The 26782-nt window shown below is 39.1% G+C and overlaps 1 protein-coding gene across 1 annotated transcript in view; it reads right to left on the reverse strand.

The window, feature by feature from the left end:
• Positions 1 to 8232: 8232 nt before the first annotated feature.
• The window catches only part of tmdd1 (transmembrane and death domain 1), a gene marked incomplete at both ends in the record, with an annotated part of 177598 nt that continues 159048 nt past the window's right edge, over positions 8233 to 26782 (reverse strand). Inside the window, 4 exons of the mRNA XM_080470042.1 lie at positions 8233 to 8420; positions 10060 to 10212; positions 11084 to 11199; positions 11590 to 11785. Coding sequence (XP_080326168.1) covers positions 8233 to 8420; positions 10060 to 10212; positions 11084 to 11199; positions 11590 to 11785 — 653 coding nt within the window. The remainder of the gene's footprint in view (positions 8421 to 10059; positions 10213 to 11083; positions 11200 to 11589; positions 11786 to 26782) is intronic.

Here is a 26782-nt window from a genome sequence, read left to right on the forward strand (position 1 = left end):
TCCCAGCATATTGCTCTGGTAAACACGATGTTCACAAGATGAATAAAGGGGGGAAAAATGGAGAAGAGTGGGTTTGAATTTCAGATAAGTTCTGCCTCATACCCCCCCCCCCCCCATTTCCCATGGGTAAATCTGTCTGTCTCTGGTGCAGAGGAAACACACCTGTCTGAAGCTCAGACGGAAAACCTCATGCTTTTATCTCAATAAATAGACAAACCATGCAGCCAATACACAAAGCTCTTCTCTGCTTTTGTTTACCTCTTCATTATAAGTAACCTTTCATCAAGGTAAATTAACCACAGTGGCAATTTAGAGCTAAATTGCAATAATTAATTGAAGCCAGGATGATTGACAAGCAGTCTGTTGCTCTGACTGGGAATTATGATAATTGGTGTGACAAATGGTGGCCACACCAGAAACAGACTAGTTTTCTGACTGTGGTTCTAAAGTGGATGAAAAGTTATCTAAGCAACAGACTGCAGTTTGTGAAACTGGGGGATTTTTAGTCTTCATGCTTGGACATTGTTTGTGGTGTCTCCCAGGGGTCTGGGCTGGGACCTAAACTATTTATTCTTTATATAAATGACATATGTAAAACCTTTGAAATACTTCATTTTGTTTTGTTTGCTGACGACACAAACATTTTCTGTACAGGGAGGAACTTAGAATAGCTCAGTAAAGAAAAATATGGTTTGACATAAATAAGCTATCATTAAACTTGGATAAAACAAAATTTATGGTGTTTGGGAATTATAAGGGGACATCTGATGTAAAAGCTATGACAGAGGGGGTAAAAGTAGTGCGGGTTGAGGAAATTAAGTTTCTGGGTGTGATAATTGATAATTGAAAACATCTGTTTGAAATATTACACATGTCCAAACTACATTATCATGTTTCAATTTGGGGCAACACCTGTAAATTCTCACTCCGACTGTTGTTCACACTCCAGAAAAGAAGCATCAGATTGGTTCATAAGGCTTCCTGGACCACACTAATGCCTTATTTATTAATTCCAGCCTATGAAAACTCCCTGATCTGGTAGAATTCAAAACAGCTAAATTAATGCACAAAGCTAGAAACAAGCAAATACCAGTCAACATACAGAAAGTTTTCATTGATAGAGAGGGGGGTTATAACTACAGGGGGAATCTGGACTTCAGAACCAAGAGTGTTCGAACAACAATAAGGAGGATGTGCACTTCAGTCAGTGGAGTCAGGATTTGGAACACACTCGGGCAAGACCTGAAACAATGACCAAGCATGAGACTGTTTTAAAAAAGGCTTAAACTTAAAATATTAGTCATGGACAGAGATGAAGAACTGGGAGGAAACTATAGGGGGTCTCTTGCACTGTTAATGGGGTTATACACACGTGATTGTAGGCATATTCTTATGTTGGGTTTCGTTGTGAACAGGTATATTGGGAAGGGGAGCCCTGTGTGAATGAATGTATATGAATGCAAACATGACATTTTTTTTGTGAACAGAACATATATATAAAGAACATACTGTATATCAGAACTCATTTTTAATGTCCACACACTGCACCCCCCCCCCCCCCCCCACACACACACACACACATTTATATTACATACTGTGTGTCCGGGTCCCTGGACCCAGGGCTAAGAAAAGTCTGTGTGTGTGTGTGTGTGTGTGTGTGTGTGTGTGTGTGTGTGTGTGTGTGTGTGTGTGTGTGTGTGTGTGTAGGTGGTAAATATGTATATGTGTGTATATCTTTAAGTATATATAAATATATAATACTAACTATTGTTAATACTGAAAAATAAACAAATATTAAATATTGGAGATGGGGTAGGAAGAAGTAGACTTATCAGGCATGATAGCCAGATATATGAGTTCTGTGTATGTATGTACAGTATGTATGTATGTATGTATGTATGTATGTATGTATGTATGTATGTATGTATGTATGTATGTATGTGTGTGTGTGTGTGTGTGTGTGTGCGTATTTAAACATAGAATTATATATTTTGTTTAAATATATTTTTTGCAACCTATAATTTAATTATTCATTATCATCAAATGGTGTATATATTTATGGATACGTGTGTATGTGTATGTATATGGTTATGTCTGTGAATGCACAAAATGATTGAATGTCACATTTTTTCTTTTCTTTATTTAATTAACCTTTATTTAACCAGGTTGGTCCCACTGAGTTTAAAAACCTCTTTTCCAAGGGAGACCTGGCCAAGACAGGCAGCAGCAAAAACACAAAGTTACAGACGGAGATACAAAGGGACACAAAAGTACAATTTACAAAAGCACAGCACCGTGGATTAAAATAGAGCCAATCTACGAATCATAAAAGTTGTCAGGTGTTCAGACAGCTGAGCTAAAACATCGACATCTTATAGAGTCCGCTTCCAAGTCTTTCAGTTTTAGCCTCAGCTTTTTCGCCAGCGACAGAACATGTGGTTTAAATCTGAGGGAGTCATCAATCAATCTCCTTTCCATCAACAGAAGACAATACAGGAACATTTTGTGAAGCACTCTTTGACCTGCTGAAGAACATAAACTTCGACTTATCTGCATTTAAAACAAATTTCAATTCAAGCAGTGTGTTCTGAATCTGAACAAAGGCATTTTGCCTGAAATGAATGAATAATAATAATAAAAAAATAAAAAATCATGTCAACAGAGTTACTGTCACATAAATATGACTGTCCATTTTATGTTAAAAGTACTCATCTTAACAATCATCTTGTCATATGTGGCATTTTTTTTACACAGTGAATGTACGCGTACATACAGAAAATACCATAACAGCTGGACACTGTTTGCACTACATTTATGTTAACATCATTGGGAATTAGCAGAAGCATTCTTTCCTGATACATGTTGCTGTTAGATTATGTATTGCTGAATTGTTTTCACTCCTATATGACATAACTATATGAAAGTATTTGACCTACGATTAAACAAATAATAACACTGCATCAATATCAAGCATGTATTTGGACAGTGGACAAAAAAACCTAGAAGGATTTTAGCGTGAAATAAAGTGTTTTATTAAAAAAAAAAAAAGGCTGATTTAGTTATATTTGAATTATTGTGAGTCAATATTGATGATATTTATTCAGGTCCGATCCGATAACCAGGAACTCAAGTATATAATAGAAAATAAATAGTCACAATGAAATGTCATTAAGACACAGTGCCAGGAAACACAAGGCAGGATTATTTATAGAGAAGCCTTCAGACACAAGGCAATTAAAAGTATTACAAAAGAACTAGAAAATATATTAAAACATTAAAGGACACTTAAAATTATATGAGTAAAGATGAAGAATAAATACTCTGTGATAAAGTACCATAGTATTTTACAGCATGCACACTCTTTTGTGCAGTTTTCCTCATACTTGGGTACAATTTAATCAGTTTTTTAAACTTAAAAGTACTACTATCAGTAATAATCAGTCTGTCTTCACATAGCCAATGCGTTTATTCTTTTAGCTGAGCTACTCTTCTTTATTTATATTTTCTTATAAAACAAATCCCTACTGTGTGAATGTATACAAGTGTGCTTTCCAGTTATTCCTCTGTAACTGAGTATAAATCTTTTTTGTGTGACTACCGTTTAGGAAATGTAGTTTAACTTGAGAAGAGATTTTCTGTGCTTATTTTAAAAAATTAAGTTGCTTTTCAGTTTCAGAATTTAAAGGCTGAATGCATTACTTCGCTGTCATCAGCTTGCAGCCTGAAACCGGAACTCAACTCACAACTCTCTCCACCTGTTTTCATACTGCCGCAGTTCATCTTACTACGAGTAGCGGGAGATAAAGTAGTTCCTCCCTATTTTCATGCAAATACCGACTAAATAGCTTGGTAATTTAATCCAAAATACAAGTTTACCTCAGACTACTATGTGCAGTTTAAATGTCTATTGTTATTGTAAGAATAGACCTTAAAACTAAAATCTTGTATCATCGCCTTAGGTATGAGTAGTATCTGTGAGTTTATATAAATCCGCATTTGCGTATTACCTTAACCTAAAGTAGTCCCACTCATACAATAAACTTTAAAGTTTCCCTCACTGGTTTGGGTCATTGTGACAGTTTATTCAAACTACCTTCGCATGTGAAAGTTTAAAAGGCAAAAGGCCACCGAACACACATGGTTTCAGTGGTAAATTAAAAACAGATAGTAGCTTTACTATCTGAAATCCTCACTGGCTAATAGCTAATGCTAGCCAGCTGTTGGAGGCGTTCAGGCCTCGATGGAAGACGTCAAGGCTTCAGGTAAACATTAACACTTGTTTTATGTTGTTTCATAATATTTCGACTTTGTCGGTCAAACAAGCTTTGATCTGCTTTGTGTCCTTGTTTACTCCATGCCAGAGGTGCCACACCAAAAGAGCATATTTACTGTCTTTCCAAGTAGGTCAAATTTGCCTGGAGCTCAACCAAGCCCACCAGTTAAGAAAATAAAAATAACTAATGTTTTAAAATTATGGAATATTATAATATTAAAACGGTCTAAATCAAAACAACTTGGGAAGTGAAACAAAAAGGAAAAGAGCCCTAACAAAGTCATCTGTGAACTTTTAATGTAACTTCTGTAATTGATAAGCAATCCTCCCAATGCCCTTACAAACATGCAGACTTAGTTATCGCTCATTCTTTTGTCTTTTTACCTGTGCATTGTGTGTAAATAACAATTAGGGATGGAGAGGAACTCTTTTAGTTGAAGCTTATTATGTTACCCTGGACTATACATCACAGCTTTTGTAATTCACTTTATGAAGGCCCAAGTTACACAGCATCTTTACCCATTATTGTGACAAGAGCAGTGCTTGATCATTAAACATGCTGGGCTCTTAAAACATCTGTTTAACTGCACCCTATTATGATCATCTACACTCGCCTCTCTTGTTTCACTTGATTCCCTTGACATATTTTTCACAGCTGCTCATAAAGGTGAAGTAATAGAATCACTATGTCGTATGAATCGGAAATGTATTTAATTATTTTGTTTCATCACGGCTTTTTTTTTTTTTTTTTTTTTTAAAGAAAGTCATTCTAAAAATCGTGTTTAGAAATGATCACATGCGATCTACATATTCGTGTAGATTTTACGTTGTAATTGTTGTTGATGACCACCGGGTGGCACTGTGGCTTCATCTGTAACCCCTCAAAGCTTCTCTGATCAGCACTAAAAATAAAACTTTGAAGAAGTCTCAGATTCCCCCAAGGAAACCATGAAAGACAAAGTTGTGAAAGCGGGAGCCGAGACGATTAAAAAAAGTATGACTTTAAAAGAGCTGGTGTTGTGATCTTGTTTCCTGTGATCCATATATATTGAGCAAAGGGAGAGTGATGGTTGAGTGGGGACTGCAGCACCTCAGTGGCCCAGCAGATGAATGAAGATGCAAATGTAGGGAGGGGAAGTTAAAGCCTTTAGTGACACTAAGCACACCCTTGAGGACCTGGTGCAGAACGCTCAGCCTCAGCACATCAAGGACGTAGCCCTTCTATCGGCGCGTCCCCTTGGCACGCATTACATTCAGTCCATCTACAATTCCATCCAGACAAACACTCCTTACAATCAAGACTCCTTATGCAGAGCTGAGCCAATGACAAGAGACAGATGTGTCCTCCTTTGAGAATCCAGTTTCATAAGCTGCTGGTCCACAAACTATTAAATAACCCAAAGAAACCAGTGACAAAGAAAAATAGAAAATGTTCTATTTTACATTAGAATGGATATGCCTGGAAACCGTACCATCACACATTGGCTGTGCCTTGGCTGTAAATGTCAATTTCATGTCAGATTCTCTCTCCATTCATCCATGCAGTCCATGATTGCTTCATCCCTTTGCATGAGAATGGCTTGAAATGAATGTTGGCCTATTCTTCAGATGTCTTTTAACGGAGAGGCATCTTATAGAGTGGGATTGGAAGCAATCTCACGATCAGGTTCTGCTGTGGAGGGAAAAAGCAGCATGCTTGGCTGTGGATTTCTGTCGCTTTGCAGTGCGTCTTAACGGAGCTCAAGGTGTTTTTATAGTTTGTATTATCCACTAAGAGTAGCTGCCTGGTGGGACCTTGGCTATGCAAAGGAATGTCACAACCATGATGCAGGCCCCATGTGGCATGTTGTTTCTGTGAGTCATTCAGGCATACAGAACTCTGGCTTTCCTCTCCACTGGTTCCAGAAATATGGGTGAGCCCACAGCAGGTGAACCTGTCATAGTCAGCACCTGCAGGATCCTAACAGCCAGCAGGGGAAAAGTGAAGGACGGAGCAAGTTTTGTCATGACGAGTTCTGCTGTGCCACCCGGGAAGTTTAGTAATGAAGGTGAAACGCAGTGCTGAGACCCGTGGGCGTGTGTCAGAAAACGCTTTTGCCTCATCTCATTGGATTTACAAGCTCAGGTTTCCTCTTAATTCAACATGTAAATAGCATGTAGTCAATTGGTTTGTGCTGTTGATTGTAAGGATTATTCTAAAGGATTAAAAATTGAATTATGATCAATTAAAAACGTAAGTGGCCTGATTATTTAAGTCATTAAGTCAATTCAAAACTAAAATCTATACTGCTTTGGCCTTTTTGTGTGGCTTATGCGGTTCTGCTTGGCACTATAATTTGTTTAAATGTTGATTTATGAGCTAATAGTCTGTAATTGCTGCTTAGTGCCACTGTTAATCCAAGTCGTCTGCCTCCTGAAGCACATTAGGCCAGATTTGTATAATGAAGTAATTAGTTCAATTATGACGAAGAAAGTAGGGTTGGTGTAAGAAAGTGGGTACGCGAAGCTAGAAAGTACTCCAGTGCCACCAGCGTGTTTTCTGTCGTTCTATTATAAAACTGTTTGTCTCAGCAGAGTTTGTGAAAAACATGCCCGTTGTGTGCAAAAAAAGCGTTCCTTAATTAAAGCTTGCAAATGTCACTAAAGTTAATTTGAATTTTCTAATATGGACGATTGTTATTTTGTTCAGTTTCCACTGCCAATTTCTAGACCTCCTTCACAGTTGCCTTTTCGTTATTTCTAGTCCTTTCAGCATGCTAGCAATCCTCCCTTCTTCACACCTTCAAAAGATACAGCACAGTGTTTTCTGTTTGGCTTCTGTCACCCACCAGAAGCTGCCATCACAACCAAGAGTGCTCCATTGTCTGCTTGCATTGTCATTGTTATTAGTCTTTTGGATTGCCTGTGGAGGTATCGGCAGGCTCCGGGGATGCAGGCGCCAGGCTGGATAATTAGTTGTTCTTCGATGCCAGACGGGCACATTGCCGTCACTTGGAGGGGAAATGGAAAGTGGCATCGCGATCACAGTAACATCGGAACAACCTTTTGTAGTGAGGGCTGAAATCCTGCGCATCTGTCACACTACTTGCCATCTACGCGCACTGGCATGACAATAATCCATGCCAATCTAGCGATACACATGCAGATTATTTTATCGAGAACGTACATTACTGTTGTGGGATTTGTTATGATTAGCTTTGGTGTGATGGAGTCAATAGTTAATTTATGTTCTGGTGGTCATTATGCATAAGGATAATGGTAGATTTATGCAAGGCAAACCAAGAAAGACAGACATGTGTTTGGACTGTGGTAATAAAACCTTGTGCACGCATAGAGAGAACATGCAAACTGTACAGAAAGGTACCCCAAGCCCAGATTCAAATGAGAATCATATTGCTGTGAGACAAGAGTACCTACCTCGACATCACATCACAGTGTATTAAGGCGTTTTCTATGAAGAAATGAACGGCTGCATAAAGAAGATTAATCGTTAGATCACATCTTCGCCTCAAATCAAGGATATCCTCAGCATTTCTGTGTGGAGTTTGCATGTTCTCGCCGCATGTTTGTGGGTTTCCTCCCATAGTCCAAAAACATATGTTTGAGGTTATTTGTCTTCCTTGGTAGTTTATCAGTCTCACCTTTTTAAAATCCAGTTCATCCGTGTGGTGGAATATTTCAAGTCTCTAATTTTACTTAAGAATTTCTTTCACTTCTCTCAACCTCATTGAACTACTGCAACATCTCATTTGAAGTGTCTCTCTTTGAACACTTTTTTTTTAAATGTTGCAATTGACAGCAATTAAAAAACATTTTCAAAATACAACTTCAGTTTTTATTTGACCCACAAGGATGGAAATGAAAGATTTTTTTCTTCTTCTTTATTTGTTGAATGCAGGTTTGAATGCGCTATTCTGACTTTCCAGTGGATGTATCATCCCCCAACAGTGCCTGTCCAGTCATTGAATCCTGCGGGAGACGTAGACCGCGATGAAGAATAAAGATACACCTGCAAGCAAGGAGCCTCCGAAGCCCACCAGAAGGCCACGCAAAAGCGGGAGAGCCACATCGAAAGGCCCCTTCTGGTACAGAGGTACAGGAGCCCGTTCCACAATCAGATCCATGTTACGCCACGTTAGATCCCTGACTAACACACAAAACAGAGCACATACACATTTAACATCTCAAAGGACTTGCAGGAGCATTCTTGTCAAGTTTTAACTTGGATGAGGCACCCAGGAGACTGAAACAATGGACAGGTGATAATTACATTTTTGAATTTCTAACTGTCCTGGGAAATATTCCTCGTATGGTGAGAGCTTTGATGTTGAAGAAGTAATGAGTTGGAAGCATGCCCACGGCCACCAAATCTAATCCAGCATCTCATCTAAACACTTAATAGATTCAGGGTTCAGTGAAACATGATATCATTTGTCATTTAGACAGTCTCCGGAGGTCTAACCCAAAAATCTCCTCTTGACATCAACAGCGCGAGACACTTGAGCTTAATCATGGACGCACATACTAAGGCAGCACTCACACCCGTGATGTGGTTCTCGGTCTGGATCAAATTTGGACGAAAAACGAAAAAAAAGAGAACTCGGGTCCAATTTGCTTCATGTTTAGTCTAACATTTTTAACACTGGACCACACGATGTAAACAAACCATAGCGCGAAGCTGTCGTGACATACTTTGTGACATAGCGTTCACAGCAATGCTACGCGCTGAGCTAAATGCGACAGAGTGCCTAGTTCGGTCTTTGTGGAGGATTTCTATCAGCTATAGATTTTATAGCTTGCAGACTGTATCACAGAGTCAGAATATCAGTAGGAACTGCTTTTGTGAGTCAAATAAATATTAATGGACTAGGAGGATACAGTTGTTCTAAAGTTGGTCACCTCCTATGTTTGGTCCATTTGCAGCTGTTTGATTTGTGCTGTGTTAAGACTTTATCCAACTTTAAGTAAACGGTACAGAGTACATTTACAGTATCGAAACCTAGATGCATTTCAAAATATGAGAATATTCTGGATCATTTTCAGCTTATAAATTATGATCATCAAAAACGAGTATCTGAAAATAACAAATTTTGTTATGACTTGAGGCCATAATGACTACAAATTAAATATTAAAACTTCATATGTTATTAGTGTAGAAATATCTGACAATATATTGAAGTTTTCAATGATTTCTTTTTGAGATGCACTATTACTTTTTAAGCAGACTCAGCCTACATGTTTGTTGTGCACCGCGATGTCTGCAACGGCGTTCATACCACTACATCGGGCCGCCATAAAACAGTAAATGCTTGAAATTTACTGAATCTTAAAGGGTGATATAAACTGTGAGAATGTGATCAGTCCTAACTGGAAAATGAGAAATCGCGACAATGTCTTAGATCTTGACCTAATGTTGACTTGTAGACGACTGTCACCGTTGGACTGAGATCATCTTCTGACTGTATAAGAAATTTCAATAGACTGCAGTGTGACGGCTGCTAACAACCAATAGAAATGCAGCAGAAAATGATGTGACGATCAAAGTGACAAAGTAGTTTAAAGATTCCCTAAGAAGAGCAAAACTGCTGGATCAACAGTGTTGCTGCTAAATATTGAAGTATGTTGTAGCGGTTATCACCTCTGATTCAGTGTAAAGTTACATCATGCAGTGAAATTCACTATCTTACCCAGGTTTATAAAATCCCCACCAGTGTTGCAGGTCATCCATTTAAAAGATTGCCCTCCATCATTATTTCCATTGCAATATTTCAAATCAATGATCATACCGTTTCTCCTCTTGACCTTCCGCTTTGCATCCCGCTGGTCTTTTGTGTTGGATTTTACTGATTTGGGATTTAAGGAGTCGACATATTTGTGATAATCTTCCACGTAGCGTTTCAGACTCAAGGCTTTGTCTTGGTTGATGTTCTTCCCCACTTCTGTTGAACCAAACAAAACCACACAACTTTTCAGAGAAATTTTTTCTCATAATCTAAACTACTTGATGCGAACACATTGCATCTTGTGAAAGGTTTGGAATTTAATTGTTGTTTTCTTGCCCTGAACATAATTAATTCTAGCACAAGATAATTTGCTGTCCGTCAGTGTAGTAGAAAAATGAACCTCCCAAGGTTTTATGAAGGAGTACATCTCTTCAGAACCGCAATCAAGTGTAAGATAATTGCTGCATTCTGTATCCGCAGTCTTTTTCACCAAAGCCATCACTGCTTCCCTTCTCTCCACTCACACACCCTCACCCACTTGTCTTACAACTCATCTCTTCCCATCCCTTCCTTGTCTTTTTTTCCTCCAAAGCTGCTGATGAAAGGAGCAGATGGTTTGTTCTGTGGCTGGTGTCAGCTCCACTGAGTCCTCTGTCAGATCATTTACACCTCCTTCTATCCAACGCCACTCGGCTGTGGAGTTGTGTGCACACTGGACTGCAGTACATGCCAGAGACTGGCAGTGTGCAAAAAATGCCACATTTGAAGTTCCAATTAAAATGGATCTAAAAGTAATGAAGCAATTATACACTGCTGTTAAAGTCTTGAGAAGGCCTTCTTGACCGAAATAAACCAATTTTGCAAATACCATGTACAATGTACCCAAATGAGGCTTTGTTCCAATTTTCATTTTGTCAAGGGACATGCTGTGATGTCTGCTCCTAGGGATTTTCCTTCTATCAACAATGCTGTACTGTACATAAAAAGTAAGCTTTTATAATTCGAAGAACATCACGTGTGTAGAATCCAGTGAAAAACAAATTATTCTGTGCCGCAGAAGGCATGTGTACTCTCTGTCACTTCTTACCAATGGCGACGTCTGTTCTGCCGATGTGCTGCAAGGCACGAGAAAGCCTGTCGTAGTAGGTCTCCTCTCCATACCTCAGCAGCCAGTCTGTCAGGGCTGTTAGGCACTGAGTCCCGCTATCTAGTAAACGGAAAGCATATGGTGCTCAGAACGAAGGGTCTCTGTCAGTCAGATTCCTGCCAGAAACCCTCTGAACTAAGGGAGATGTTCGAGTGACAGAGAGCTCTCATGGTGGGCACATAGGGTACTTTTCTTTTCTCTTGCCACTGATAACTGTTAAAGTAGTGTCTCACACTGCCTTTAGCCTGTAACTCTCAAAGGCTGAGTTAAAATGTTCAAAACCATACTCGCATGAAGGATACAACTGGAGACCGACAACTGAAAACTGCATTTCTCTTGAAAAAGCAAACTCAATAAGATCTGCAGTATTCTATGCATTATAGTAATTTGTAATTTAACTCATTTTAAGTGAACTTTTTCTCATACATAATGTAGATAATGAGCACTAACCAGCAGCTGCAGTAGTGTCCCTCTTGGCTCGAGGCATCAAATCTAGATTATTTTTTTCTGGTGAGAGACGTCCAAGGTGTCGAAAGATGTTCTCCTCTGGCTGAGACAGTGCAACCAAAAGGTCTTCACACTCTGTAGGCGTCAGCATCTCAACCAAACGCTCCAGTTGATGGATGCCGATGTCCTCCGCAACTAAACACCCAGAATACAAATGATTGAAAGCAGTACACAACCTTTAGGAGTAAGACAATAGTTTATCTAATAGGGAATAAAACCACAGCTCATATTCAACTGCCACATGAAGACGTGATAAACATGACACACGTCACAAAGCGTACGCAGAAAACTCCACTTAATGAGGTGTGGAGAGGATATAAGACGCAGCGAGGCTGTGTATGCAATTAGCGAGCGAGGCTTGTGCACTGTGACACTGACATATTACCATTCTCATCTACAGAGAATAAAAACTGAAGGATCTGCATTTCACAACACAGTTCCTGATGTTCTTTCACCTGCTGTAAAATCATTTGCTCTCACCTGTGTCTTGTCCAACTGTTAAATTCAGTAGCAGAAAGGTACAAAACAGACAAACTATCAAGACCTTCATATCAGCTGCTCAGACTCACTACACGCTGCTTATAACCAGAATCATCAAACACAGGGCACGATGTTTTCACTGTCCTTCGTGCCAAAAGATGGTAGTCATACAATTGTTACTGTTTGAGAGTGGCGTGGGAGCTGTGTCTTGGATATGGGAAGGATGTAAATGCTGTAATGCTGTAAAAGCTTTGGGCCACTTCACACTCAAAGGACCAACGTCTGTGCCCTTTGATCTTTTCCTTTGAAGATCTCTGTGGGTTCCTCCCCTGGCATTTCTTGTACCAACCTCTTCTGTGACATGGGTGCTGATGCTCTGCGAACTGTGGTTTTTGTCCCGTCGCTGTGCTTCAAATGACTGATTTGACTGGTTGCTTCATAAGAAGTATTGGTCAAGGCAAATCCCCGGTCTCTGCCCCCTCAGGCATCCGAAAATTAAAATTATAATTGCATACAAACAGTCCACTGTAGTAATGTCATGAGGGTTGTTTCTGAAGCGTTTCACACAGAGAAACGATTGTTTTAATGCTTGAATGGATAGCTTTTATTTTTTTAATTTGCTGTATGTTATTGTGAGTTCATGAGTATCTGGGAAGTGGGAAAGATCCTGATATCATGTGGGAAAAATAACCACTCAAGGTTGTAGAACTCTGAGCTTCCTCATTGGGAAGGTACTATGTCTCATGCAAGCTACTCAACAAACAGTTGCACATAAAAGAAGTAGTACTTCTTATTTAGTGGAAGTATTTAGTGGTCTTGATCAGTAATCATTAATCATGCAGCTGCCAACTACTGTGTGTGCGAACGTCTTTCAGTTCTACTTCTGTTTGCTGTGAGGGCCGCAGGACTGCAATGCCACTTCCCACCACTTGGGCCAGTGACACATCATTCAGTTGTAGTTGAACATGCTCCATTACGCAGTAGAAGAAGAAGCCAGATGTTTTTAAAATGATAAAAAGATAAAAGTGATGCCACCCCGTCCTCAAAGCCAAAATATGTCCGGTTTTATACTTTATACTTGTTCTTGTAGCAACTTGATTTGTTATAATGGCTCTTCTGTTCAGGGTTTGTATGTGCAGGTTTACATACACGAGATCAAGAAATGTTTTTGAGATCATCACAGTGTGTTGTATAATATATTACCTTCGCCAACAAAAGTTCGGCCACCAAGGAAGTTGTCCGAGAAGGTTATGTTTTTGTCTGCGTTTATTTATTCATTCATTGGTTTATATGTATTTTACCAACTTTTTGCAAAAGCTACTCATCCGAATTGCATGGGATCTTCAGGGATGATTTGCCATCATCCAAGGACCTATTGATTAGATTTTGGGATGTGAGCACCTAACCGTTTCCGAATACATCCCCAAAAACTATGAAAAAAATGCCCCATACAAAGTAGATGGGAGAGGCAGTTCATGGAGGAGATCACGGACATCAAAGGAGATCAGCATATGTTGCCATGGACGTGGCTTTCACACAAAAAAAATTCACCTGAATTGCATGACATTTTCAGGGATGATTAGTCTTTATCCAAGGATGCTTCTATAAATTATTGAGAACAATTGGGTCAAAGGTAAAGGTCTAGGTCACGAAAAGGTCAAAAGCATGTTTTTGTCATAACGTGATCAGTTTTAATCTGATTGATGTCAAACCAATGCCAAAATTTGCAGTTTTAATTCCCTATCCTCTGACTTGCTACATGATGCAGTGACACCATTACCCTGGTTGGTCAAACATCAGATGAGTCACCCGGAAATTGAAAAATCTGTGTCAAACAGTGATAATGTGAAGCAATTCAAATGACCATGAGTAGTGATGGAAGGACTAGTGTGGTGGATCAAATAACATTGTAATCCATTTGTTTTCAAGGAGACAAATGTGGTGTTCGCAAAGGTATACACTCTATCAAGTGCTCATTCTAGTTGTTATTGTTATTCTAAGTGGACTGGATTTAGTTATTGAATACAAATCAAACCAAGACTCGGATCAGTTGAAATGAAAATTTTAGTACTGTATTTCAATGGGCGCCGGGCCACTTTGTACTGGAAAAATTGGGCCCCAAGCTCAAACAGGTTGAGAATCACTGGTCTAAAAGTTGGACAATCGTGGAACCACGAGTTCACCGGTTCAAATCCCACAGATGATCTCTAAGTTCTGTGGGTCCCAGAGCTCATTCACCCCAATCTCCTCAGTTTTTGTCAACGGGGGCATCCAGTGTGAAACTTTTGCCAAATCAAACAGACTAAACACATCATCCAATGTGGGGACCAAGAAAGGGAACAGGCAAACTTTACTGCAGTGAAACAGAAAATAGCCTGTTGAAAAAGCCCCACCTTTCCACCAATATTACAGCTTCTCTTCACCTTTAATTCCCTACACGACGTTGCCCCAGGATATCTCATTGACTTCCTCCAGACATACATTCCCAACCGTAACCTCTGTTCATCAACCTCCAATCTTTCCCTCCTGGGACTAAGCACTGGGCCTTTGGGGGACACAGCCTTCTCAGAACTTCAAATAACTTTCTGATTACAATCACCTCAATGCCTTAAAACCCTGCTTCAAATTTTTTAAATGTATTTTTAATGTATTCTTTGCTTCCTCACTGTGCTGCTTTTTTTCTGTTAATCACATTTTAATGTTTTATCTGTGAAACGTCTATTCTTTTTATTATTACTTTTATCATTATCATGATTCGAAGTAGTAGTAGTAGTTTATCAGTAAAATTGTCTTTCATCTTAATTTTCCCAAATCTGTTGGATTATATGGGTGAGGAGTCTGTCTGTCTGTCTGTCTGTCTGTCTGTCTGTCTGTCTGTCTGTCTGTCTGCTTTTATAATGAAGCGTGTCGTATTGACCCAGGTTCATTGAAGTGAAAATAATGAATACACTTTATAAACTTAGCCTTTGTAGTATGTCGGCTACAAAGCAATGCAATAAATATGTTGTTTCTTCTTGTCATGTGAAGTGTTCCAAGTTTCATCTGCATGAAGCATCATGATTAATTTAAGAGTATATCACAAAATCCTTGTGAAGTTGAAATAATCACTTTGAAGCATTTGTGCTTTTGTTAGGTTTTCTCATTCAATGGACTTACATGAATCAAACTAGTCAACAGGTAGGTGGATTATAATTGATTACTTGTCAGTTTGGTTAATATAAGTTTAGGTACTTAATTCATCAATACAGCACCAGTTTTTTGGCTTGGTTTGAATTTGTTACATTTTTAATTATAAATTTTTCACACTTCTCAGGTTATTAGTTGTTTATTATTATTATTATGATGTAATTTAAGAATTTAGTCACATCTTGTCTATTGCCTTTGCATTTGTAGGTGTTGCATAACATTTTTTAGGTAATATATAGAATCTCATGTTGTGATTCGTTCCAACATATTTACAGCACAGCATAGTGGATTGTTGGATTGCTGGAATGTTTCATCCACCCTGATGTGTGTGTTTTTTTTTTTTGTTTTGTGTTAAAGACTCATGTTGCTTGTAGCAAAGCACTTAGAAGCCTGATAGTGTTAAGTAACTAAAACACATTTAGAGGCCACAGGGGGAAAACCCATTTCAAACCAATGAGTACAAGAGAGTGCATTTATATTCATATGAGTGTACCCACATAACCATGGGCCCAAAACATGTTGCATTACTCAGTTGTTTTATTATCATTTCATGTTAAAAAAAAAAAAAAAGTCTCTGAAGGGGCATGGATTGTCAAGAATCACAAAGCATCAAAGAGGCATGCTCACAGACCTCCAGATACAACGATCGTTTTTTATTCAGACTTTCATTCAACTGAAAAGCTCCATGCAGACTGGGTCTGGTTGAAAAGCCCTGCAATTATAGCCACTGACCTTTTACCAAAGTTACAAAGCTTAGCCTACATATGCAATCTGTATCATGGGCATTACATAATGTGGAAATGTTTGCTATGCTGAGGTATAGGAAAATGTACCAGCAACGTCTGTTGTTTGCCTTTGCCTTTGATGTACACAGAAGTGAGTTGGCAGAAGTAGAGATGCATCTTTTCAGATGGGAAAAATACCTGTTTTAACAGCATTTATTATGTGGAACACAGTGAGGATATGTTTTAAATTGTTAATAAGCTTCATTTGCCAAACAGTAAAGGTTGTTTGTGTGGGCTGAGTCTTAAATTCTCCATGTTGGCTAATGAAAAAAGAAAAACCATGCTCTCGGGCTGAGAACCATAGAAACTTGGGTGTGGGTGGTATAATAGTTCTATAATGATTTGAGATGTTGCACTTCTTACAGAGTAAAAAAGAAACACTGGGCACACAAGGTCAGAGAATTTATTTGTATTACTCAGTTGTTTTTTTTACATGCATAACATATGTCTCATACACATGGACTAAGAAATACATATAAGATATTGTACAAGAATGTTTTTGTTAAATCTAAAACATTTTAAAGCTTACATAATGCAGAGAAAAGTAAAGCATGGTAGGTAGTGGAACTGTGAATGTTAGCTTGTGAAGTCATATCTCCATGTCTCGTACACTTCACACCACTGAAATCTGGTGAAATACAGACACAGACTCCGGTGGAATGAAGGATAGAACACATGGAATATTCTCTCAGCATCTGAAATTAAGGACAAATGTACACATGTCAGAATAAAACACACGCATCTTCCCCTACAGTCCCAGATTTTCTCTGTAAGTGTCTCATATAGCAAAGTTTCCCCTAACATAATTTTTAACTGGTGTATTTTTGCAGAAACACTGAGTTCTAATTTACATTATGAGACGCCTTGAGCTTCACTTTCTGTGGTAAGCTTTAGTATGGGGGCCAATCCTGGAACCTGGTGTGGGGTAGGCAGTTGGGACGGTGTGATTTATGAGGAAGCCTCCAAGGGATAGGGGGTGGCACTGATGTGCAGCATGAATTGGATGGCGGCCTCTCCCTTTTCGGGGAGTTTAAGTTTGAGTCTGAGCGAGACCAGGCCTGCCCTGTTTAGTTCCCTCCAGGGCTTCAGGCTGCTGTTGGAATCCTGGTTTCTGGCACGTTATCACAGATCTGAGCCGAATGACTGTTTAGTCATCAGTGATGCAACCCCACCACAGCCCTCTTTGAGCCGAGATCTGCCACCAGACCCTGTGGTGAGTCTCACTAACTGTCCGCATCAGAGTGCACCTCTTGTAAAACACAACACTTTGCTCATTTTCCACACCTTGAGCATTCTAGTAATCGTACTCCTTCCTGTTTTGTCACAACTGCTACCAACATGTTTCCCAAAATCGTATTAAATTCTGCTGAATCTTAATATTAGTTAGGCTTCAACGGGAATTATTTCACAATGTAGCCCTAAACCGTAAATAAATACACTATAAGTACTTCCCTGACACATAGCGTTTAACTGTTGTAGCAACTTTTTTTTTGCTCATAAATAAATACCTTACCTCGCTTGCAATGCAGTATACTCACCTTATTTGCACCTTTACTTCCTCAGTTGTTCTGTGAATGCATAACAAATCAAACCGCAAACAATGTTCAAGGCGGTCTTCACCAGCGAGTGAAGGAACGACTGACAAGTGCTGTCAGCTTCTCTCTGACTTTTTTCTCTACCTGATTCAGGTATTGGTGTTTTAGAGGACTGCAGCAGCCAATAATACACAAGCACCCGAGTAGGACCACCCCCTTGTTCAGTCCTGAAAACCTGCCACACCCTGCCATGTGGCGTGGTTTTAGTACCAGGAATTAAGAAAAAAAAAGCTGCCGCACATTTGAATAGAAAGGAGAAAAACTCCCGTGATCAACAATACAAAAATATTAGTTAAATGTTGAATTTCTCGATAGTCAAAGAACACAACAGACACCCTTTCCACTTTAAAGGCTTTGAAGAATGATTTTGAGAGAGGCAAAATGAAATGGAAGAAACTAATGTAATATTCATCTAATAAGATCCTTTCTGTAATTTGCTCACTTTTTTCTTCCCTCTAGAGTAGGCCAGATTCTTCATTAGACCAAAGCTCCTCAGAAGAATTTCAGAAGTCATTAAAACCCGTTCTCATGATGTTATTTGAAATATAATTTGCAATTGTGATCAGTAAAGAATGCTTTTGTAGTCAGATAAATGTGTCTTTGAACTTTCTCCCCTTTCGAGCTGGGTTCACCTGGAAGATCACCGCCAGCCACAAAGCAGATAACTGAAATACAAGTGGAGCTCAGTAACTTGTGGCGTTACACAAAGTTCCTCAAGTGCCATACATTTACATTTATTAGCAACAAAATGTCCAGGTGTCGGTGCACATTCTCCCTTGAGCCCACGGTGAACACTGGGGCGACAACCGACATCCTTCAGTGTGAAAAGAGCTACTTTTTGAAAAGCATTCCTTCCCCTCACAATGGCAGGGGTTCGGGGGGGATGTGTGTGGGGGAACAGTGCTGGCACATTCCTATGGTAGAGCTCTGCACCAAGCCTCACCTGACAAGATATTCCTCCTGAGAGCACATTCATTTGAGCCCAATCTTCTTTATGTGTGATTTTATTGACAAGGACACCAATATCTTTGAGTTATGAGCTGTTGTTCTCCAGAGACAGGCTGCGTTTTACCTCTATGTTCGGTGTGGGCCAGATAACTCTGGACAGTGTGACTTGTTTGGGGTAATCTTTTGGACCACTGGAAGGCGACAGCTGAAAAACGAGCCTCTGAAAACACTCTGCTTGAAGGCAGGACTGCGTCTGGCTTACTAACCACTGTGGGAGACAGTTTGCAGCACAATATTGCTCTTGTGGTTGTATGGCAACAAATGTTTTGTTGCTTAGTTTAAACAGCATTTATGCAAACGATCATAGCAGTTTTGGTGTCGTCACAATGCTTTTTATCAATGATCATTCAACAGTTCAACAAAAAGCATGTTTATTTACCTCTTGGTGCCATATTTGCAATAAATATGCATTTGTGGGATGAACAGCAGAGTTAAGTGTGTGGGTTGAGTCCAATGAATTCCTCATCTCAAAAATGCCTGCTCCTTTCAGTGGTGGAATCATTTAAAATGGAAATAAATCAGGCTACCAAACAGCAAAAAGCATTGTAGCAACATGTAATCTATCAAACATAAATTTCTTTGTTTTGCTGTTATGATTACAGCCATTTTCCACTGTTCTCCCTATGATGCTTCATCATACGGACAGCAAGACTCTGCAAGTTTTAAAAAACACCAACTGATGTTTCCTTGAAATCACTGACAAGGGTGGGTGCAGTTTTATTTTTTTTTGGAGAGATGCCTTAGAAGTGATCTAAAGACGCGGTGTTAAACAGCAGTTTCAATCCCCTGAGAACTTTTCTTTCAGTGGAATTACACAAACAATATCGCAAAAACATAAACATCAAAGACTGAATGACTTCAAGCAGGTTACAAAGTGCTTACCTGCTTTAAAAAGCTCTGTTAAGTCGACTGCATCTCTGCTTCGCATCAATTCTGCTGTTACATAAGTTATTTCATCAGTTTTATCTGCTAAATAACAATCAGTGTTGTTAAAAAAAAAAGTTTACTGTTTTAAGGCCAACATATCCCTGAAGGGAATTTATTATTACAAATGGCATTAAAAAAAACGACAACATTCTGTTGACCGTCAACTTGTACTGTATGTGAGTCCCAGTGGGAGGTCTGCCTCACAGTTGACACAGGTCAGTCAATCTGTCCAGAGGTTTCTATAAACCTGCACCTCTAGCGAACACGCAAGGTTGCTGGTTAACAAACATCGTCATTCAGAGATGTTGTGGAGTGAGCACTGACCCTTGGAGAGATTTGTTGAGTGACGAGGTGCTGTATTTCAGCGCAGCACTCCCTGAAGGGAGCACACGGAGGCTTCGTTGTAACACGTCACTGTGAGGAATGTGAGCTTCAACACAGTTTTCAGATGGGTAGAAAGTCCCTGTCATGCCGCATGCGTATACCATGCTTTAAACATATGTTTTGTGTGATCTTCCAGATGGTTGAAATAATTTTTTTCTTTGTGTTATTATGATAATAACATTTAGGAAGAATAATTTTCTTATAATGTTCATTGTGATCAGGAAGTTGCGAGATCATCTTTAATATCAGGGAAGCCGGCTCCCATCAGGCGTTTCCCTCTAAACGATAATCACAATTACTTTTTGCATGTCTGTGTGTTTTCATTTGTCCAGCTTGAAGGCATCTCAAAACAATTGAATCAGGTCAACTGGACTTAGGCCACATCCACACGAGCCAAAACAAATCTTTTTTTCTCCCAAAAAAATCCATCCACACGTCACTATGAACACGGCTCAACATGAGGCTTCAGGGCATGTAGTACATATGCCAGGCCTTTAGGGGAGCTGTGAAAAAAAAGGGAAAATGTCATAACCAAGTTGACCTTATTTAATTGCTTTGAGAAAATAACTGCGTGTTTGATGGTTTATGATGTTGATGTTGCATAATGATACTGTTTATTCCACTAACTAAAATTACAGAACATACTAAGTAGAAACAAATTATATTTTCATTATATTCTTTTCCCATCTATCCATCTTCTATGCCACTTTACCCATCGTAGGTTCATTACACAGGCAGAGTACATCACAGACCAAACAAGAGAGACAGACCATTTTAAAGTCACCAATAAATGTTTGTAGACAGTGAGAGGAAAGCGGAGTACAAGAGAACATGCACTGAGAAATGCATCCAAGTCCAGACTCACAGCAGGAACGTTCTCACCGTGAGGTGATAATGTCAACTGCGACAGCGCTGTGGAGCCTGGTTTAGCATGTAATGCTTAAAAAGATAAGCTAATTTACAAAAACAATCATGATTTCATTGATTATGTGGTGAACTCTAGGTATGGATACATAAGTGAGCAAGTTAACCAGCTATTCTGAGTCTGTAAGTCCAGTGTCTGGTCTGTTTGAACGTATGGTTTGAATAGTGAGCCCTACAGAGGCTGGCGCTCTTAGTAGGTACTAACTACAAAAACAACCAACCATATACATTTTCTATGCTGCACCTTAATGCTCAAAAGTAAAGCCGCTGTATAATGTTGAAAGGTCCTTCACAACTGAAATCAATATCAATGAGTATATACAGTAAAATGCAAAGTGCAGTGTGTTGCACTAATTCAGAAAATATATTCACCAATGGCATATGTGAATATTACATCAGCATATCACAGTTCCAACAGATGCTTATTGTTTATTCATGCATACAAAATGAACTGCGCTGTGTTGTCAATCTATTTTATTGTATGCGCTATCGCTCTACCCCCGGTATAGCAAAACAAGCTATACCTCAGAGCAAATACAGACATAATTTGAATAATGAAACAAAAGTGTTTCTCATTTTTAAATGGCGGTGTTTGCTTCGGAGGCTTTTGACATTTATAGCAATTTGAGATTTTCTGTGTGAGCTTCCTGGGTGTCGGCCGTGTCTCTGTAGCCCGAGGCCGCCCAGGGCTTGTCTCTCTACCTTGATACTCCCCTCTGTCCCTTATTTCCGATGCCTCATTGGCTGATTCTGTTCAGATTTGCCTGGGCAGGAATGCACCTACCTTCTAATGCACTTTTATGTTCAAGCAAATTGACAATGAAGAGTGCCATCATTTTGCAGCATAAATATTTCATTCCCCATTTGGATGCAGATTCAAGTTGTCACACCCGGAATACAAATGGGCTGTCTGAATGGGCTGGAAATAACAAAGGCTGTATGTGAATATGATTTGTGTGAGCTTCTGGACCAATGTGGCGCAACGTGATTAGGTCTTATTGAGAATCACTATCACTGTAAAACAAGTAAATAAATAAATAAAGTCTGAATAATAATCGAACCCTGTAATTTCAACCATTGGCTGCAGCCAGGGGATGCAATCATCAGAAAGACCACCATTTCTTTTTTTTTTTTTTTTTTCAAATGGAAAAAATGCATTTTTTCCCCCCCATTTCTTTCGCAATTAAAATTGATAAAACAACATTGGCAGAAGACTGAAATGAAACTCCTCTCAGGCAGATCAGAGCCAACTGAATTGCTGCTGCCTATAAGCGGCCGCTCAGACACTTTCTGAGAGTGGCTTTTATTTATTTCTGAATTATCAAGTGTGCTTCAGCTGCTTCCTGGATCCATAGTATTTCAAAGAAAACACAACATGAATACACAGATAATTTCAGCATGGAGTTGATCAACACTGAGAAGGAGATCTTTGTCACTGAACAAAAACAAAATGTAAGCTTATTTGTTCAAGTATTGCACAGAACTATGGTTCTTAAGTACTTCTGTGTCTGTCGTGGGCTTTTTTCTACCTGTACTTCACTACATTAGAGTTTGTACTGTAAAACTTGCTACATATTTCATGCCTACTACAACTTCACAATTTTGCATTCAAAACTTCTGATCAACTTTTAAACTAATTGGTTAAAAAAAAAAAAAAACAACAACAACATATACACATTAAATTAATGGTTTAGACCAGTGGTTCATAATGTTTTTGTGTTCCTCAGATTGTAGGAGACCAGCTCTCCAAGCTCATCCCCGTGTTGCCAGAAATGACAGTGAAGCTAAATTCTAGCCGACTCACTGAAAATGAGCCACTGGAAATCCAAGTTTACGAAAATGGCTCCCAAGGTAGAACTTTAATTTTCAGTTTCTGTCATGGCCGTGTAAACCCTCAACTCTGAAATAAAAACGCAAAAACAATACAACATTGTCGCTGTAAACGGGTCCTAAATACCCAGGACACCCCTGTATAAAACTTTCCAACGTCATCCGCCATTAACGGGGTTTCCAGACCCTAAGTTGGGAAAGCTTATTTAAGTGTTAAGGTCAAAATGCATAAAAATACTTTAAAATGTCCAGCTTAAGCTACGATATGACATAAAGTTGTTATTTTGCCCCACTGGTTCAGACTCTTGAGAAGGTTATGTCAACAATTACAATATATGTAGAATATAATCCATTCTTCACTGAGTTGAGGTTGTTATAATTTATTTCAGACACGCAGATCAGAACAACTTGGGATCTTTACATTATGTATGATTAAATGCAGAGTTCATGTATAAAAATATACCCATAGTCCTACAGCTATAGTGTGTATATACCCAGTCATACCACACAACAGCACAACTGGTAGTCATGTCTGAAAAGGAGTAGAAAGAAGCAACACTTATTTAATCCTACCCTTTCTTCTATATCCCAACTTACCATTTCATATCTTCATGTTTTAACGTCTTAAATGCTCTAAAAATAACTCCCAAATGTAAGCCTGGGTGCACAAAATGAATGTGTTGTGGCAGGAGGGAGCTTGATAATTTTCCCATTCATGTGTGAGACAGGGGGTCTGTCCGCACCCTGTGTTTATGCACTTCTCTCATTGACATGGAACGTGCAGTAATAACAGTGGAGGGATGGCATCACAGCGGGGCTCACTGAAAAGGCCTCTTTTCCTGCAACATTTTGCCTTATCCGGATATCACTGGCGCATGAATGGTCATTTGCCGTTCCAGCAGCACAGTGAATGACACTGGAGCGGTCCTCGTGCAAAATCCATCTTGTGGAAAAGCCAACACTTCAGCTCCCATTAAGTTGGAATAAGGGAGATTCATTATGTGTGATTGCATTCACAGTCACATTTTATGGCTTTTTTTTTTCGCCTCCTATTTTTCGGGCAAATTAAGTTTTTCTTTAAGCGAGCTCAGAAATACATAAGCTCCCAGAACACTCCCACACTCCCACTTTTTTTTTTTTTTTAACAAGAGTGCACTGCAGTCTCATCAATGAATGAGTCTGGGCTTGTTCTCGGCGCAGAATACCTGTCTGTTTTTCCCCGTTAAGGCTCTACTCCTATAGAAACTGGGGACATTCCAGCTGGCTGAAGGTGCCGATTAGTCCTGTTTTGTTTTGTATGGGAGTGTATGGGGCTTCTGCAAGTCTGTGTGTGTGTTGTGGGAGGGGATTGAGGGCAGGTAGAGCTAAGAGGTCAACGTTCATCTATTGACAAATGTGAGACAGACATGACCAACACCCTTTGATTAGCTTGTCCATTAGTTAACCTGGTCACACAAAAGAACAGACATGGAGCACCTGGATCAAGTAACATGCTGCTGGAATCTCATCTTTCAAAAGGGACTGGGGATTCAGGTTGTGCGTGTTTTTGAAATTGTGGAAATAACAAGCGTTTATCCTTGACTTGCAGGTTGAGTTTAAGATTCTGATGTAACCTGATGTTTAAGCCGCCAGCTAATGAACATAAAATGAAGTTTGCTTAAGTTCTATTGTCCTAAAGTTTGTTTTCAAATACACACATTCTGGTTGGCTGTTTCCTTTTTCTTTTTCCTGACAACCTTAGAGCAAAGTGTTCGGGTACCTTGACATAGAAAGTCAATATGCCGTCTGAGGGATTGAAAGGGGTCACAAAGAGCCAATTCCAGATTCCTCAGCCTCCAAAGTCAAAAGTTAATCCAGAGACAAAGGAGGCAGAAGAAAAAAGTCTGCAAGGTGTGAGTGGGAACCGTGAACCGTCCATTTCTTTGTGAGTTTTTTCTTTTTCTTTTTTTTATCACATTTTAAGAGTAGGAGGCAGCGAATATACTAAGACGTATCTGTGTTCTTTATTCTTTCTTTTTTTTTTGTCTTTTAAAGTAGTTGAATGAAAACAAATTTAACCGTTATTTGAATTGTTTGATTAATTGACTCCATTACCTGAAGTCTTATTTAACTATCGAAAGCATAATTGAGATTGAAATAATCACGAAAGGTGATCACTAGCACATCCAAGTAGTAACAGTTTGTTGGGAAAACTGATACTGTTTAATATCGGCCGACATCAGAACCTTGGAAGTTGTACCACTGCGAGAGTGATTTGTTATGTAGTCCCTCTTTTCTGGTTTGACATTTTTTCTCCACAGTGTTGTAGGACTAGTTTTAAACAAAAGCTTTAAAGTTTTGTTTCAGTGTGAAAATGGTAAATACTATATTTGCCCAAGACGTTGATAGCTTTCTGTACAAGTAACAAGATTGTGAAGTCAATCCTATAGGCTGAAAATACAAAACACATCAACCGACATGTCTCAAGCCTTTATATTTATATGCAGCATTTCACAATTAATCTCTTATTTGTTCAGACATTGGTTGACTACTTTCTTTTAACGCCCGACCAGCTTTATCATGACGAGTCAAGGCTGTATGTTAAGCTATGGTGCAGCCGCTGCATGCTGTTTGTATTAAGCCTGCACACGAGGGCCAGGTTTATCTTATCACCTAACTCTTGGCGAGAAAAGCAATTAACTGTACGTATATCTCCCCAAGTCTTTAACTTTTTTTTTTAGAGCATCTATCAAGTGGTGAAAAATCTTTGTTTGATCATACCACTCTTTTCTTTTTCTTTTGAAGAGAATAAAAAGTGACTTTAACCCTAAATGGCCCGCCAGTTGTGACACTTAACTCTGCCTGCTGTGATTTTAAAATGTTTGAATTGAAACCTTTTGATTATGTCGACAGGTTTGAACATGTCGTAAGATACTGACATAGACGTAAACGTTTGTGTTTAAGAGAAATCCGACGTGACAATGGTGCAATTGTACTAGCTCATATCCTAATAGAAGTAGCACATACTGTGCCTGTGAAAAATGGAAGAGGTGTGATTGTGAAGCCAAAGAAAACAACATCTTAAGCAGTTATGAGTTTTTTTTGTTTCTTTGCATGCTTAATAACAACAGGTGATGGTAAATAGTGCCAGACTGTTCTCAAATATACAGTACGATTTCAGCCAAAGATATTTAAAGGTGGTTCGTAAAGCTGCAGAAATAAAAGAGGAGCTGTTGCTTTGGCCTATTATATGGTTATATGTGTGAAAATAAAAAACTTGTTGTATTCCAGGCAGAATCAGAGCCTCATGAACTAGCTTGAATTTTAGACTTTTTTTTTTTTACCTGAAATAATCCACTTTTGATTATTATAAAATTGACGCTTCTATCCTGAAGTCCACTGAACCATATTCTGATGTGTCCTCAGTTAAGACAATGAATGTTGTGTGAGTGATTATGAATGTCACTAAAGTCACTAAACCCCTGTAGCAGGTCCCTTGTATCGGTATCGTGGCTCACCGCCCTATATAATACGCCATCTTCCTAAAACTAGTAACAGTGGATACGATCCGCCACTGGTGTTTATTTACTGCCAGATTTTATTTTCCAGTTATAAAATGTGATTATCCTTAAATGCTCTACTGTAACTCCTAGATGTATGGTTCCACACCCCATTTTGCCTGGAGCCCTGCGAGTTTGTCTCTCTCATATGTTTCGAGGACGAGTTGTGAGTCACCTTCCAATCACTACACCGGCATTCTGATCCTTCCTGGCTCTGTTTTGGGGCATTCTCGGACGAGACACCCCCAAGTTGCTCTTATGGTTTCCAAACAGGTGTGCTTGAATGGGTGAATGTGACAGATCTTTTAAAGTGCATTGAGACGACTGAGGTGGAAAAATGTACCATATATGTAAATGAAGTCCATTTATTTTTCTTAGAGTTCAAAGAAAGTCTCTTGCCCCAAACCTGTCATGACTTCTGTCCCAGTTCAGAAACTGTTGTCTGAAATGGTTTGTATACTTTCTCTGGAAAAT

Source organism: Lipophrys pholis (genome assembly GCF_963383615.2).
Source record: "Lipophrys pholis genome assembly, chromosome: 8".
NCBI lineage: Eukaryota > Metazoa > Chordata > Actinopteri > Blenniiformes > Blenniidae > Lipophrys > Lipophrys pholis.